Source organism: Gekko japonicus, unplaced genomic scaffold (genome assembly GCF_001447785.1).
Source record: "Gekko japonicus isolate JY-2015 unplaced genomic scaffold, Gekko_japonicus_V1.1 scaffold2593, whole genome shotgun sequence".
Classification (NCBI taxonomy): domain Eukaryota; kingdom Metazoa; phylum Chordata; class Lepidosauria; order Squamata; family Gekkonidae; genus Gekko; species Gekko japonicus.
In genome coordinates this window covers 174,112-191,913 of record NW_015160299.1, presented here as the reverse complement: position 1 = coordinate 191,913, position 17,802 = coordinate 174,112, and the positions used below count along the sequence as shown (strand labels likewise).

At 48.1% G+C, this 17,802-nt stretch overlaps 1 protein-coding gene across 1 annotated transcript in view; it reads right to left on the bottom strand.

Annotated features, from left to right (window-relative positions):
- Nucleotides 1-2,146: 2,146 nt before the first annotated feature.
- Nucleotides 2,147-17,802, bottom strand: part of LOC107114585 (zinc finger protein 420-like) — a 20,168-nt gene continuing 4,512 nt past the window's right edge. Inside the window, exons 3-5 of the mRNA XM_015416126.1 lie at nt 13,778-13,968; nt 8,529-8,658; nt 2,147-4,765 (exon numbers count right to left, since the gene is read on the bottom strand). Of these exons, the coding sequence (XP_015271612.1) occupies nt 2,775-4,765; nt 8,529-8,658; nt 13,778-13,968 (2,312 nt within the window). The 3' untranslated portion in view covers nt 2,147-2,774. The remainder of the gene's footprint in view (nt 4,766-8,528; nt 8,659-13,777; nt 13,969-17,802) is intronic.

Here is a 17,802-nt window from a genome sequence, read left to right as displayed (position 1 = left end):
TCATGAGCGAGCGATTTGGCTGCTGCTTAAATTAGTTTGCTCTGGAGCAGTGTTCCCTCTCAGCTGAATTAGTGTGAGCTTGTTGTTGTTCAGTCGCACAGTCGAGTCCAACTCTCCACGACCCCATGGACCAGATCACACCAGGCCTTCTGGTCTTCCACCGTCCTCTGAAGTTTGCTCAATTTCATGTTCGTTGCATCGGTGACACTGTCTAATCATCTCATCCTTTGCCATCCCCTTCTTCTTCGACCTTCAATCTTTCTCATCATCAGGGTCTTCTCCAGTGAGTGCTCCCTTCTCATTTGGTAGCCAAATGTGAGCTAGCTCGTAGTTTTTTAGCCTCCAGCTCACACATTTTTGTCTTAGCTCACGAAGGATGGCTCCAGAGCAAAGTACTTTATGCAACGGCCAAATCACTGGCTCGCAAGTTTAATGGCAGTGGCTCACCAAGTAGAACTTTTGCTCACAAGACTCCACAGCTTAGAGGGAGCATCGCTCTGGAGCCATCCTTACTGAGCCAAAACAAAAAATGTGTGTGCTGGAGGCTAAAAAACTGTGAGCTAGCTCACACTAACTCAGCTTAGAGGGAACACTGTTGTCAGAGTATTATAAGAGTGTGTGTGTGGGGGGGGGGAGAAGCTGACTGAGACGTGAGTTAAAAAGGGAAAGACTTTACTGAGCAACATAAAGTTTGGAGAAGGTATATTCACTGAAGGGACAAGTAACAAAACATCTTGTAACCAATACGCATCTTGTGCAAATAAAGTTTTATCTTGTTTATTGCTAACCCAGAGTCATATGCTGTTTAAAATAGAAGAATCTCCTCCTTGGAACCACATACTCCATCGAAGGAGCCTTAGAGCCTGGGCACAATACTGTGGGAAAGCTGAATTAATAAGACTGGAATTAAATTCCTGGTGGCAGTGTTACATACCTTGAGTGAAAGAAATAACGAGAAATTTATAACCACATCATACCTAACCACACAAAAGAGAAAGGTAGCATGGGAGTGAAAAACTGAGGTCCACCCACCAACATCTTCTGGTGGTGCCCGGCCCCATGGACGTCCGACTTGCTTCAACCAGAGCCAGGGCCTGGTGGAATGAGCTCCCGTGTGAGATCAGGGCCCTGCAGGGTTTACTACAATTCCACAGGGCCTGCAAGACAGAGCTCTTCCACCACGCCTTTGGTTGAGGCAGAGGTCGTCCCCCTCCTTGGGTTACCTCCATCAGTAGCCTGGGTCCTTTGAGATCCTAAATTTTAAAGATCTCCCAAACAAAAACTTAAATTTTAACATCATTAGCAACTGAGACATGCTGGTTTTTACTAGAGTTGTATTATGCGATGCCGTATTTGTATTTTAAAATGTAAATTATGTTTTTAAATGTTTTAACTGTACTGTATTTTATTGCTGGAAGCTGCCTTGAGCCCATCAAGGGGAGAGCGGGATATAAATCAAAAAAATAAAATAAAATAAACTTGTCAAGACCCAACCCCTGCATACATTGACCATATGAACTCTCTTCAAAGTTAGTTTACTATCTGGTAGGTCAAGAAGCTCCAGACAGCTTTTCACTCAAGATGAGGGGCTAAGGTGGCTCCTAGCATGGCAGTCAGAGAAAGCCAGTTTGGTGGAGTGGTTAAGTGCGCAGAGGACTCTAATCTGGGAGAACCGGGTTTTATTCCCCGCTCCTCCACTTGCAGCTGCTGGATGACCTTGGGCAAGCCATAGTTCTGTCAGAGCTGTTCTTGAAAAAGAGCAGTTTCTGTCAAGAGCTCTCTCAGCCCCACCGACCTCACAGGGTGTCTGTTGTGGGGAGGGGAAGGGAAAGACGTTTGTAAGCTGCTCTGAGACTACATTGGGTAGTGAAGGGCGGGGTATAAATCCAATCTCTCCAGTTTGGTGTAGTGGTTAAGTGCGCGGACTCTAATCTGGGAGAACCAGGTTTGATTCCCCACTCCTCCTCCGCTTGCACCTGGCTGGATGACCTTGGGCAAGCCGTAGTTCTGATAAGAGCTGTCCTTGAAAAAGAGCCGTTTCTGTCAAGAGCTCTCTCAGCCCCACCCACCTCACAGGGTGTCTGTTGTGGGGAGGGGAAGGGAAAGGAGCTTGTCAGCCGCTCTGAGACACCTTTGGGTAGTGAAGGACGGGGTATAAATCCAAACTTTTCTCTCTTCTTCTTCCTATCTGGTAGGTCAAGAAGCTCCAGACAGCTTTTCACCCAGGATGAGGGGCTGAGGTGCCTCCTAGCATGGCAGTCAGAATGCTTAGACTCTTCCTGGTACACACGTCCCTTGGAATATAAGCTATGTTTCTAGGCAAAAGCAATGCCTAGGCTGCAAAGCCTTGTGAGAAGATGAACCCACGAAAGGGGGGGGGGGAAGGCTAATACAGAATGAACCAGAGACAACAGATGCCCAGTCTCAGTTTCCATAAAATGCTCCCACATTTTGTAAAAGGTAACATGAGGCATTAAGCAGGACACATGAGGCATTAATCTATCTCACTGCCATGGTGAATGAGCCGTGAACATGAGACGCTTTCACAGAGTACAGATGAAATATATATAAGAGGGGAGGGTGGCCTCGAAGGAGAGCAATAGGCACAGAGAAGGTCCTCTTCCAGGGCAGCGACCATAATGACCACAAAAGGGCAGGGTCAGTTACTTCAACAGGTTTCCTTCCTGTGATCGGAAGGCTCTTCGCCTGTGTGAACCCTGTAGTGGGAGGGAAGGCATCGATTTTGACTGAACCTCTTTCCATGTTCCAGGCGTTTAGACGGCTTCTCCCGTGTGAACCTTTTGATGTCGTCTTAGGTCGCCACTTCGAGAGAAGCACTTTCCACACTCCGGGCATTTATATGGCTTCTCCCCGGTATGAATCCTTTGATGAGCATTTAGGGTGTCGTTCCGAGAGAAGCACTTTCCACAGTCCAAGCATTTATAGGGCTTCTCCCCAGTATGAACCTTCTGATGTACATTTAGGTCACCATTCCGAGAGAAGCACTTTCCACACTCCAGGCATTTATGTGGCTTCTCCCCTGTGTGGACCCTTTGATGTGCATTTAGGGTATCGTTCCGAGAGAAGCACTTTCCACACTCCAAGCATTTATAGGGCTTCTCCCCAGTATGAATCTTTTGATGTATACTTAGGTCACCATTCCGAGAGAAGCACTTTCCACAGTCCAAGCACTTATATGGCTTCTCCCCTGTGTGAACTTTTTGGTGTGCATTTAGGATGGCACTCTGAGAGAAGCATTTTCCACACTCCAAGCATTTATATGGCTTCTCCCCTGTATGAATCTTTTGATGTCTTTTTTGGTCGTTACTCCGAGAAAAGCACTTTCCACACTCCAAGCATTTATATGGCTTCTCCCCTGCATGAACCTTTTGATGTCTCCTTAGGCTGACATTCAGAGAGAAACACTTTCCACACTCCAAGCATTTATATGGCTTCTCCCTGGTGTGAACCTTTTGATGTATAGTTAGGTCACATTTCTGACTGAAGCACTTTCCACACTCCATACATTTATATGTTTTCTCTCCAGTATGGATCTTTTTATGTGCATTTAGGCTGCCATTCCGAAAGAAGTACTTTCCACACTCCAGGCATTTATATGGCTTCTCTCCTGTATGAATGTTTTGATGTGCTTTTAGACTGTCATTCCGAGAGAAGCACTTTCCACACTCCAAGCATTTATGTTGCTTCTCTACTGCATGAATGTTTTGATGTGTTTTTAGATTGTCATTCCGAAAGAAGTACTTTCCACATTCCAAGCATTTATATGGCTTCTCTCCTGTATGAATATTTTGATGTGCTTTTAGGGCGTCATTCCGAGAGAAGCACTTTCCACACTCCAAGCATTTATACGGCTTCTGTCCTGTATGGATGTTTTGATGTATTTTTAGGTTGTCATTCCGAGAGAAGCACTTTCCACACTCCAGACATTTATACGGCTTCTCTCCTGCATGAATGTTTTGATGTATTTTTAGGTTGTCATTCCGAGAGAAGCCCTTTCCACACTCCAGGCATTTATACGGTTTCTCTCCTGCATGAATGTTCTGATGTATTTTTAGGTTGTCATTCCGAGAGAAGCACTTTCCACACTCCAAGCATCTATATGGCTTCCCCCCAGTATGAATTTTTCGATGTGCAATTAGGTGGCCATTATTGGAGAAGCACTTTCCACACTCCAAGCATCTATATGGCTTCCCCCCAGTATGAATTTTTCGATGTGCAATTAGGTGGCCATTATTGGAGAAGCACTTTCCACACTCCAAGCATCTATATGGCTTCCCCCCAGTATGAATTTTTCGATGTGCAATTAGGTGGCCATTATTGGAGAAGCACTTTCCACACTCCAAGCATTTGTATTTTTCCCCTGTGTGAATCCTTTGATGCCTACTTCTTCCACTACTCCAATGGAAGCACTTTCCACATTCCACACATTGATATCTTTTCCAGCATGATGTAACATTCTGATATGTTTTAACACTGAATTTGCAGCTGTGCCCATTTTGGTTCATGGCACCATTAGGCCTTCTCTTTCGCTTCCCTGTTTCATCTTGGGCTGAGACCTCAGGCCTATTTCTGCTCTGACAGGCTACCAATTCCTTCCTTTGCCTCTGTTTTGTTTCCCTTTTTCTTCTGTAATACTTCTTTGGTACCACTTGACCACCATATTTTGCTTCCGCCTGCAGATTGTTGTCTTCCACAAGTCTCCTTCCTGATTCCTTCTCATTACCCATCTTCCTCACATCTGCAACTGCAAAAGAGAGACAGAAATCATGTAAGAATCAAAACGTACAAAAGCCAGTTAACAGGTAAAGTAAGTAGTGAATGGTATTTTCTGCAATGTGAACCCAGGGCCTGGAAGACATCAGCAATATTTAAACACAAAACATGACAACTTGGAAAAGGAGAAATGAATGACCAAAGGAAGAGGCAGGAGATCTCTTGCTTCTGTTGCAGAAAGGTGCTCTTGAGACCACATTAAGGTTAATAAGTTTTCTGGTGTTTATTTGGGGAACACATACAACAGAAGAGAAATGCTTTAACAATCTTGAATTTTATTGAAAGATTTTTGTATAAACGAAAAGAATAAAATATGGAACACTTAAATCTAGAGATTGGCAACATGAACAAACAAGGTAGATCTTTCTACAAACCTGGAAAATGACCCAGGCTTGCAGAAAAATCTGGGGGGGAGTACATTGGGGGTTACACCCCCAAAAAATAATAGAAGCAGAGCCTGTAACATAAGAAACAAAGGCCTTCAGTGGCCATTTTGAGGCCACCAGACAGTATTGTCAGCCTTCAAGCCTTGGTTTCTGTCAGTTAGAGGCAGGGGCAGGTGACAGTGCCCTTTAGAGGGTTGCTTTGGCCCTTGAGGAAAGCCTACCCTGGACCAGGTCCAGCAGCGAACGGAGCCAGGCCACAATATCACACGACTTACCTGACTCACCCAAGACTGGCTGCTTGCTACTGTTCAACAACAGTCACACTGCAAAAGCCAGTGTGGTCTCGTGATCAGAGTTTCAAACTACGGTCTGGGAGACCCAGATTGGAACCCCCATTTTGCTCCAGAAGCAAACTGGGTGACTTTGGACCGAACACAGACATACATACAGCCTAGCCTACTTTACAGGGTAGTTGTGAGTATAAAATGGGAGTAGCCAGGGTTCCCACTAAAATTTTATTTTTCCTTTCCCTGACCAACATTTGTTGATTTCCCTGACCACCATACAAATATAACCACGTTAAAAAATGAATAGCTCAATGCTCCTTCTAAGCTGTGGAGTCTTGTGAGTAAAAATCCTACTTCGTGAGCTACTGGCATGAAAGTTGTGAGCGAGCGATTTGGCTGCTGCATAAATTAGTTTGCTCCAGAGCCCTCCTCTCTGAGCTAAGACAAGAATGTGTGAGCCGGAGGCTAAAAAACTGTGAGCTGGCTCACACTAAGCTTAGAGGGGACACTGTTCATATTGCATTAATGCAAGGTAAGGTTCCACTGTACAACTACTCTACAAGTCTCAACTGCAAAAAAATTAAATGATTTAATATCAGTTTCCTTCAACATTAACTGCAACAACATCTGTTTTTGCAATTGCACCAAAAATTACACCAAGATACAAATTTCAATTCAAGTAAAACTCTGATTGCTAACAAATGACATAACATTATTGTTATTGTTTTAAAGGTACACTAAAAATTATATAAATGTTCTATCTAAAATGTTTGGGAAAGGGCATCATTGAGTTCTACTTGTATTCTGCTACACAAGAACAGAGCATGCTCCTGCAGCAGCAGGTCAAAAATCCACTGCTTGAATATATTTTTATTTATTTATTTATTTGTTAAACTTATATCCCGCCCTCCCCCGTAGGGCTCAGGGCGGCTTACATGGCAAGAAATCTTGCAGTGATAAAACATCAAATAATTTAGTAACATTTAAAACACGTTATACAATTTAAAACCATTTCAGTACTATAAAGTGCTCAGAAAAACCTCAATTCCAGAACCTCAAGGGAGATGATAACCACATCCAAACATCCCTGTAGGCATTTCGTGTCTTCAAAAATTAGATGTAAATTCAGATGTTTCTTCCATCCGTCCCAGGGCCCTTCCCCCCCCATGATGGCAATATAACAGGGGGGGTGGCGGCGGCCCCTAACCAAAAGCCTGGTGGAAGAGCTCCGTCTTGCAGGCCCAGGGCCCGCAGGGCCCGGACCCCCCCCGGGAGTGTGTCCCCCCGGGCGGGGGCCGCCACCGAAAAAGCCCTAGCCCTCGTGACGGCCAATTTGGCATCTTTGGGGCCCGGTACAGTTAGTAAATTTCAGGCCCCAGACTGTAGTGCTAACCCTAACCCTTTAATCACCATTTCCCTGATTTCAGACCAATTTCCCTGACTTTCCCGGACCAATTTTCATTTCCCAGACTTTCCAAAAAGTGGCAACCCTGAGTAGCAGACAATCCATGTATGCTGCTTTGAATGACTAGTAGTAAGGAAAGTGGAGTATAAAGAAAATAAATTATCAACATAGCTGAACACTGGGGAGGGGGCAAGTTAAAGGATAGGTTGGTCGGTGGGAAGGTACCAGAAAGGAAAACATGGAAAGTGGAGCGTGCGGGGGCTGCTGGGGGGGGGAGAAAATAAAGGACTCCCCACAATTCCTTGCCGGTTCCCCACGATGCAACTGGGCCCTGCCTGGCTACCACCACACAACTGGACCCACCCCTAGTGACTGAGCCAGATTTTTTTCCCGGGCTGAGGCTGCTGGGGAAGGGAAGGAGGAGAAGGTGAGGATGGGGGACAAATAAAGGTAGATTGGTTGGGGGGATGGGAAGACGGAAAGGACACAGAGAAACGTGAAGATAATGAGGGTTGCCAGGAAAGAAAGAGGGAAGAGTGTTGGATAAGGGATACAGTGGGAAATGAGGTGTCCTCCAGAAACTGTGCCAAACATGAAAAGAACAGGAATGTGCCGGGCCAGGCAACCTGAGACCTCCCCCGAATGTGCCGGGCCAGGCAACCTGAGACCCCCCCCCCCCCCCGCCCTGCCCCCCTGCATGATTTTTTTATTGGAAATTATGGCTGACAACGGAAGGCATAACTCCTCAAAAATAAAGGTAGGCATCTCAATGTCAGACACCCACTGCGGGATGATGGGGCTTGAAACGCAAAAAATGAAGGGAATTGAACCGTTCTGGCACAAATTAGCCCTATGGCATTCCTCTGCTATTTGCAATGGAAGCAAAGGTTTACTCTCGAGAAGCCAGGAAAGTGCTGCAGCACAGACAGGGAGGGTGGGAAATACCTCGTCTCTACAAACCAAACAGGATTCAGGAGCTTCCCTGAGCTATCAGATCCAGTGTTGTGTCGTGGTTAGAGCAGGGGTGTCGAACTCATTTGTTACGAGGGCCAGATCATGTGTGTCATAAAATGTAATGCCAGGTGGCAGAGATATAAGTTTTATAAATGACACAAACACACAGATATTTTTTCTTAAATCACAAACATGATTAAAACATGAGCACTCTTGCAATATCTTGTTTATTTAACAGTCTTTGATAACTGACACCTCTTGCGCTGAATTACTGCATCAAAATCTGGAGAAAATATCTATGCTTTAGCAATCTTGAGTATGCTGTTCAGGTATGTTGTTCAGGTATGTTATCTGTAAACTGCAACCTACTTTTGATTCATTGATCTTCGTTACAGAAATCTCACGGTCAATGCTCTGAGCCTGGAACCCAGCGGAACACATGAAATGGCTGGGCATTGCAAGCTTTTGTACACAGAGTGAGGGCTATGTGTTTGTCTACAAAACTATAGACTTCTTCAGAAAAATAACTACAACTCCTATGAGGCAGTGCAACAGAGAGACAGCAATGTACAGTGGTCAGGATCAGCCAACTATCTGGGAAGCCTAAGTTCAAAATCCCCAGTCTACAAAGGAAATGTGTTGAGTGAACACCACTCCCTCCCTTCTCTTCCGTGACCATAACAGAAGGGGGAACATCCTTACCCAGAGAGGCCACAGTCTTGAAATTTTCCTTTGTAACATCCCAGTAGAGTTTTCTTTGGCCTGGATCCAGCAGAGCCCATTCCTCCTCCGTGAACAACACGGCGACCTCCTCAAAGGACACCGGGGATCTCTGAAAGACGAAAATAAGGCCCAGTTGATCATCTATTCCTGTCCCCGACCATTCAAGCAAGAAAGAAGAATCCTATCGGCCAGTCAACTGATTAAAGGACGCAATACATCAAACCGATGGTAAGGAGAGCTGCATCCGTTTCTTTTCCAGAGCCTGACAGGTATTATATTTCAGTACCTGTCTTCAGTATATAAAACATTCAGTATATAAACTGACGTTCAGTATATAAATGTTCAGTATATAAACGCAAGACAGTTGCAAAGAACAGGGCTTCTCTTAGTCGGATCCAATGAAATGTGGGAGAAAAAATAATAGACTGTATAGCTGACATTCTACCACCATCCACTTTTAACCCCAGAAATACATGGAAATGTTCTGCTTCAACCATTTTTGTCTGCAGAGGCATTCTGTGTTACTCTAAAGGTTGCATCCAGCTGTGTAAGATAAACTGCCCTAATGAAAGTCATGGTGTTTTGTGTTCACCCCAGGCTGTGTGATCCTTGGGGCTTGGTGGGTGAGGAGATGGGATGTATACCCCGCCCTTCACTACCCAAAAGTGTCTCAGAGCGGCTTCCAAACTCCTTTCCCTCCCCCTCCCCACAACAGACACCCTGTGAGGTGGGTGGGGCTGAGAGAACTCTGACAGAAACTGCTCTTTTTCAAGGACAGCTCTTATCAGAACTACGGCTTGCCCAAGGTCATCCAGCAGCTGCAAGTGGAGGAGTGGGGAATCAAACCCGGTTCTCCCAGATTAGAGTCCGCAAACTTAACCACTACACCAAAGAGATTGAATTTTTACCCCACCCTTCACTACCTGAAGGAGTCTCAGAGCGGCTTACAATCTCCTTCCCCTTCCCCTCCCCACAACAGACAACCTGGGAGGTAGGCGGGGCTGAGAGAGGTCTTGACAGAAACGACTCTTTTTCAAGGACAGCTCTTATCAGAACTACGGCTTGCCCAAGGTCATCCAGCCAGGTGCAAGTGGAGGAGTAGTGGGGGAATCGAACCCGGCTCTCCCAGATTAGAGTCCGCGCACTTAACCACTCCACCAAACTGGAGAGAGGCGCAGGGCACAAAACACTCAGCACAAACCTGCTGCCTCAGAGACCTTTCCAGGTATTTGTGCACTGAGGAATAACAGCAGTTGGTACATCGTGTCCTTGAACTGCAACTAAGCTACTGCGTCCTCTGAACAGATTTTGGCCGCTTATAATAGAAACGCCTTAAGGCAAAGATAAATGCGTGCCTGTGTGTGTAAGTGCTGTCAAGTCGCTTCTGAGTTATGGGGACCCTAGAAAAACATTGTGCCCTTCAGAGCCTTGCTCGGGTCTTGCAAACTGAGGGCTCTGGTTTCCTTGATGGAGTCCATCCATCTCATGCTGGCTCTTCCCCTTTTCCTGCCGCCTTCAACTTTTCCTAGCATTACTGTCGTTTCTAGGGACTCTTGTCTTCTCATACTGTGGCCCCACTGGTGGACCTCCTGATGGCACTGGTATTTCTGGCCACTGTGGGATACAGAGTGTTGGACTGGATGGGCCTTTGGCCTGATCCAACATTGGCATCTCTTATGTTCTCTTATGTTCTTATGTTCTTAAGTACGATAGCTTGGTCACTAGCGACAAGGCCTTACTCTTAAGAATCCTTCCTAGCCAGTTTGGTGTCGTGGTTATGTGCGCGGACTGTAATCTGGGAGAACCGGGTTTGATTCCCCATCCCTTCACTTGCACCTGGCTGGATGACCTTGGGCAAGCCGTAGCTCTGATAAGAGCTGTCCTTGAAAAAGAGCCGTTTCTCTCAGAGCTCTCTCAGCCACACCTCCCTCACAGGGTGTCTGTTGTGGGGAGGGGGAGGGAAAGGAGATTGGAAGCTGCTCTAAGACTCTGTTGGGTAGTGAAGGGCCATGGGGCATAAATCCAATCTCTCCAGTTTGGTGTCATGGTTAAGTGTGCAGACTCTAATCTGGGAGAACCGGGTTTGATTCCCCACTCCTTCACTTGCACCTGGCTGAATGACCTTGGGCAAGCCGTAGCTCTGATGAGAGCCGTCCTTGGAAAAGAGCAGTTTCTGTCAGAGCTCTCTCAGCCCCACCTGCCTCACAGGCAGTGTTCCCTCTAAGCTGAGTTAGTGTGAGCTAGCTCAGAGTTTTTTAGCCTCCAGCTCCCACATTTTTGTCTTGGCTCAGGAAGGATGACTCCAGAGCCCACTAACTTATGCAGCAGCCAAATTGTTCGCTCACAATTTTAATGCCAGGAGCTCAAAAAATAGAATTTTTGCTCACAAGACTCCATAGCTTAGAGGGAACATTGCTCACAGGGTGTCTGTTGTGGGGAGGGGAAGGAGTTTGTCAGCCGCTCTGAGACACCTTTGGGTAGTGAAGGGTGGGGTATAAATCCAATCTCTTCTTCTTCTTTATAGCCACTCTTCCCAGTATCAGCCTCCTTCTGATTTCTTGGTTGCAATCTCCCTTTTGGTTGATGATGAAGCTAAGGAATAGAAAAACTTGAACAACTTCAGTTTTTTCATCATCAACCTAAAAGCTGTGTACGCTAGTACTCCTTACGTCTGTCTTCTCCACGTTCAGCTGTAACCTTGATTTAGCACTTTTTGTTTTGTTTTAACCTTCAACAGGAGCTGTTTCACGTCTTCACTGTTTTCTGCCAGCAGTGCCGTGTCATCTAAACATCTCAAAGTGTTAATGTGACTTCCACCCATTTTCACTCCAGCTTCATCTAAATCTAATTAAAGATGTGAAGGCCCGGAAAAACCCAGAAAATTCAGGAAAAAACCCAGTTTTTCCCCCTGAAGCCTTCCCCCCCCCCACGAAAAATTAGAAAAATTGAAAAAAGAAAAAAAATTGAAAAAGAAAAAACGTTTTGTTTTAACATGATGAATAAAATATTTTTTAAGACAAGGTTTCAAATATTTTCCAAATCATTTCTAAAAAATATGTATGGTATCAGATTAATCTAATTTCTGTGCACTGAGGACAAGCAAGTCCTAGGTTACAAACTGAACTCTCCAATGGATAATGACAGACACAACGGAGTAGCTGCAGAAGCAGAGACTGAAACTGATAATTACAGCTCAGAAAATGATTCTGATTAAATTTCATGCCCATCCATTGAAACTTAGTCCCACACTCCCTTCTATACACTTCCGCCCTCTTCAATTCTTTTTATGAGAATGGTTTTTTTATTATTTAATACTGTGGAGAGGAAATATGAATAATTGTTACTTCTGGATTTTTAAAAATTGTTTTGTGGAGGTTTTTTTGTCTGTTCCACATAAACCAGTAAACAGTTCAGGAGACTGTTGCTCCATTTGTTACAATTACAAATAAATATTATTTAAAAAGTAAATTCTGTTTGTAATAACTGTTTGGATACACTGTATTTTTAATATGCTAGCTGTGATAATTTCATGCCAAGTAAAATTGTCCATAGTCATATTTTATGTTCCTAAAGTAACAGAATGACTTCCAATCTGGAAAAGAAAAAATAAGTGCTAATGTAGAATTTTTTTTCAATTTTTCCGAAAATTTCTGTTTTTTTCCACATTTCAAAATTTCCGGAAATATTACATCTCTAAGTCTAATCCAGCTTTCCTTAGGATATGTTCTCCATACAGATTGAAGAGACAGGGAGACAAAATGCATCCTTCTCTGGCACCTTGGCCATCTAGAAAACCCTTGTCTCTCCATATTCTGTCCTTACAGGGCTCTCTTGTCTGGAGTACAGGATGTGCATCAGAACAAAGAAAAAGCACTGCAGAAACATTACTAAGTTGGGGGAAAGGAAATTATTTTTCTCTATAATAACAACATGAAAGCGAGGAGCCTCAAAACTGGCCACCCACTTCAGCAATAAAGAATACAAACACTGTGCCCCAGATTCGCCCCAGAACAACCCCCCGCTATTCTGCAAGGGAAGCAACAATTTACTCCCAAGACATCAGGAAGGTGGAGGCAGCAGGGATCGGGGCAGATCCCCCCTTTCAGAAAACAAACCTAGAGACCAGTTTCCAGTTCACGGGACGTCCTGAGGGTGATGCTCACTGGAGTCATATTCTAGAGGAAGCGACAGTAGGTATTTAAAATCCCACCATTATAGGAGCAAAACATGGCCAAATGGGCCTTTTGGGTTTGGCCAAAAAACAAAACAGTGAGCGCAGCAAGCTATGGGGGATGGTAAGAAAGGTAATTAACCCTCCTGGATCAGACCAAGGGTCCATCCAAACGTAAAGAATAAAGAGAAGTCCAAGCTCGTTGTATGGGATATAAATTGCATGAATGAATGAATGAATGAATGAATGAATGAATGAATGAATGAATGAATGGGTGAAAATACAAGTAACCAGTCCTCCACACACACACACACCCCATGCACAGATCTTGGCCAGAAAGCCTCTCTCTTTATGAGTCCTCTGGCCAACTCTTCTTCCTCCAGTCCTATTCACACATATTGAGGAATTTCAGACAGGCGATATATTCTAATTCAGGAACAGTTCCCAAACGGTTTCTGGTCTGACATTTCAGACAGAACCATTTTAGAACCAGTTCCCTACAGGAATATATTTGTACTTTCACACACAAACGCTTCTGTCCCGTTCAGGAAACGGGGCTGAACCGTTTTACCTGTAAACCACTTCCAAGTCGTCTTCAGTTTCTTCTCCCAGATCCGAAATACTTTTTCCCGCCGTTTTTCGCCCGCACTGGCGATCTCCAGCTTTTTTTTAAAGTTCACTTTAGAGCGCTATAGTGCTATAGCGCTATGACACAACAGCAAAACAGCATTATAGCAACCCCATTGGAATGCCTTGAGTGTTGTGTTATAGCGCTATAGTGCTCTAAAGCGAACGTTAAAAAAAAAGCCGGAGATCGTCTGCACGGGCAAAAAAATGGCAGGAAAAAGCAGTGCAGTCTGAAATGGCAAACTGCTTCATATCCAGCTGTTTACTGGTAGGGGAAAGCCATGTGTGAAATGGCAGCCCTATACCAGTTTAATCCACGACGGATCAAAAACAGCTTCAAACCGGCTTAAAAAGGGTAAAGTGAAATTCCTCATTGTCTCTCCCCTCCCCTATTCTTGCCCAAGAGCTGTGGATGAAATCCTAAACTCACCTTTCCTGCAGACAAGCCGAGGCCAAATCCACCCTCCATCCAGGGGAAACAAGAAAGTAGAGAGGCCCCGTGGAACTGCGTATCCCCTAGATTTCCATCTCCATCTTGAGGAAAAACCATGCCCTTGGCCGCTAGAAAAGGCCGGGTTGATCTCTCTGGTGCTCGCAAGTCCTTCTGGGAAATGTAGTCCCCTGCAACGGCAACACCCAAATGGAATTCAAAAACGGAAGTATTTGGGAATGTGGAATAGAAGGTTTCTTTGCTCATTTGTCGTTCTGTGGGGCTGCCTCCTGTGTGTGTGTGAACAGATCTTCTTCCTTGTTTTATCAACCCCCCCTGCTTCAGTGACCTTTTCAGGCTCAATGCAAAACTTGCCTCGCTGCAGTGACCCAAAGCCTTTACACTCATTGCCCTCTGAACATCTTGTCACCCGTGTTCCGTCTAAGCTGGGTTAGTGTGAGGCAGCTCACAGTTTCTTAGCCTCCAGCTCACATATTTTTGTCTTAGCTCAGGAAGGATGAATCATAGAATCATAGAGTTGGAAGGGACCTTACAGGTCATCTAGTCCAGCCCCCCGCACTCTGCAGGAGCAGAGCCGAAAGAGAGCCCTGCAACATACAGAAAGATGGTTGTCCAGCCTCCGCTTGAAAACGTCCAGCGAAGGAGCATCTACCACCTCCCGAGGCAGTCTGTTCCACTGCTCAACCACTCTGACAGTTAGGAAGTTTTTCCTGATCTTTAGCCAGTAACGACTCCCTGGTAATTTCCACCCATTAGATCTAGTCTTGCAATCCGGAGCAAGAGAGAATAGATCTGCTCCATCTTCTACATGACAGCCCTTCAGATACTTGAAGCCTGCAATGCTGTCCCCTCTAAGCCTTCTCTTTCCCAGTGTAATGTATTCAGCCTGACATGCCCGGACTTGCCCGGGCTGGCCAGGCACAACTCTTCAATAGCTTCATGTCCAAAGACAATGGGTCCGTAGGATCCTAGCCGGCCCAATCAAAGGGCCAGCTTCTCAGCCGGGAGACCAATGGTCGCCCGGTTACTGTAAATAGCCTATCGGGAGTAGGGGGTGTGTTTAGGTGTACTTGGTGGCGGGTTTTCTGAACATATATAACCAGCCTGCGAGCTGGTCCCTTCGTCTTTGTCCTGAACTAAATAAAGGTATGCTTAGCTGAAATCACTCTCCGTCTGCATACTTTTCACTGGCGACGAAGGTGGGATCCACGACCCCATGAACAAAGACCCGGACGCCAACGCGAGCACCGCACCGAGCCCCGACGCCGAGACCTCCGGGAACCGCGCCGCTTCGCTTCCCAGCTCTCCGGCAACCGCTCATCGCGCAGCTCCCGGCTCCGCTTCGCTCCCTGCTGACCCCGAGAGCAGCAGCGGCCTCCACAACGCTCCCGACGCCATCGCCGTTCCAGAGGCCACCCCACCACGTGGCGACAGTACAATGGCGACCGCGACCGCAACAGAAAGCCTGCCCGCTTTCGATCTCTCCCAGCCCTCGCTGTGGGACACCTGGCTGGACACGCTGGAGAGCCGCTTCACCATCCACAAGGTGGTGGATGACGCGATGAAGAAGGCTTACCTGCTGAGCCACTGCGGAATCCAGACCCATCGGCTCCTCAAGGACTTAATCTCGCCCAAACTAACGAAGGACGAGTCATACAGCTCCTTAGTCCAGGCCCTGACCGACCACCTGGCTCCCAAACCCACGAAGTACGTGGAGCGGTTGGACTTCTTCGCAAGAGTTCAGGCCTCCGGCGAAACCACCTCCGATTTTCTGGCGGCGCTGCGGAGCCTGGCGACCCGATGCTCCTTCCCCAGCCTCGACGATACCCTCCTGAACCAGTTCCTCGTCGGACTCCGGGAGCCGAAGCTGCAGAGGAAACTGGTGAGCCAGAACGATCTGAGCCTGGACAAGGCCATCCGGGAGGCCTCAGCATACGAACAAGCGCGACAAGACCGCCGCGCCAAGGCGGTCCACCGTACCCAAGTGAGCAGCGGCTCCGACGTCTCGGACCAAGAGGAAGTCCTGCAACTCCGACAGCGGACTCAGCAGCGATCAAAACACGTATCCTCCAGGACCTCCAAGGCCCCGTCTCCAAGTCAGTGCGCCAGCTGCGGGGAGGATCACGAACGCAGGTCGTGCCGTTTCCGGAATGCGGTCTGCCGTTCCTGCAACAAGGCAGGACACATCGCCAAGGTCTGCCGGTCCAAGGGACAACGACCGAGATCGGCCACCCACCAGACCACCGCGGAACTGCCCCTGGAGCTCCACACCGTGTCGTCCCACTTTCCACAGCACCAGGTCTGTAACCTGCCCCCCGACGGCCCAAATAAAATGCATGTGACGGTCCTCATAGAGGGAGCCCCCTGCACCATGGAGATCGACACCGGGTCGACCTACTCCATAATATCCGCGGACACGCTCCGTGCACTGTGTCCTCGGGGGGGGCCACCACTACAGAAGTCACGGGGTTTCCGGTTACGGGACTTTAACAAAAACCCCGTGGCGGTGGTGGGCTGGGGCAAGTTCCGGGTCCAGTTTCAGGGTTTCAAGGGCCAACTGGACCTACTGGTTGTGGACCGGCCCCTCTCCAGCTTGTTGGGACTGGCCTGGTTCAAGGCCCTGGGGCTCTCCGTTACGGGCATCAACCAGGTTGGAGCGCAGGATTTCGGGGCGGTGTGCGCAGAATTTCCCCGCATCTTCGATGGGACCCTGGGGCGGTACACGGGCCCTGCCATTTCCCTGGACCTAGACCCCGCGATACGCCCCATCCGCATCAGGGCCCGGCTGCCCCCGATCTCCATGAGGCCGAAGGTGGAGGCCGAGCTCGATCGCCTAGTTGAGCAAGGCGTGCTAGAACCGGTGGCGTCGGCCCGGTGGGAGACCCCCATTGTCACACCACTCAAGCCGAACGGGGACGTCCGCATCTGCGCGGACTATAAATGCACCATAAACAAAGCCCTGCAGCCCCACGCGTACCCGGTGCCGGTAGTAAGCCAAGTGCTGGCAGCCCTGGCAGGGGCTCGGGTGTTCGGCAAACTGGACTTGGCCCAGGCGTACCAGCAGCTACCGGTGGACGCCGCCACGGCCGAGGCACAGACCATTGCGACCCACAAAGGGGCCTTCAAGGTGCACCGCCTCCAGTTCGGGGTCTCAGTCGCGCCGGGGATCTTTCAATCTTTTATGGATTCCCTCCTTAAAGGCATCCCCGGAGTTCAGCCGTTTCTAGACGACGTGCTGATCGCCGCGCCAGACCCCTCGTCCTTCGCAGACCGTCTGAGGGCCGTTTTACAACGCTTCGACGCGGCGGGCCTCAAGGTGAAACGGGAGAAGTGCCTACTGGGGGTGCCGCGGGTGGAGTTTCTGGGCTTCGCGGTGGACGCCGCCGGCCTGCACCCCTCCCAGGACAAGGTAGAAGCCATCACACACGCCCCGGCCCCGAAGTCCAAAACGGAGCTACAGGCGTTCCTAGGCCTGGTGAACTTCTACCACTCCTTTTTGCCCCTGAAGGCGGCCGTCGCGGAGCCGCTCCACCGCCTCCTCGACAAGTCGGCGCAATGGGCCTGGGGGCCACCACACGACGCAGCTTTCCAAACAATAAAGGACCTCCTGGTCTCTAATGCGGTCCTCGCCCATTTTGACGAGGCCCTTCCCGTGGTACTGGCGTGCGACGCTTCCCCCTATGGGGTCGGGGCGGTCCTGGGGCACAGACTACCGGATGGTCGCGAGGTCCCGGTGGCCTACTACTCGCGGACACTGTCGTCGGCCGAGCGCAACTACGCGCAGATCGACAAGGAGGCGTTGGCAATCGTGGCAGGGGTGAAAAAATTTCACCACTACTTGTACGGCCCCTGCTGGGCCTCCTCGCACCCGACCGGCAGACACCGCAGATAACCTCGCCCAGGGTGCTACGCTGGTCCATCTTCCTGGCGGGGTATGCGTACGACCTCGTCCATCGGCCCGGAAAGGCGATGGGCCACGCCGACGCACTGAGCCGCCTGCCCCT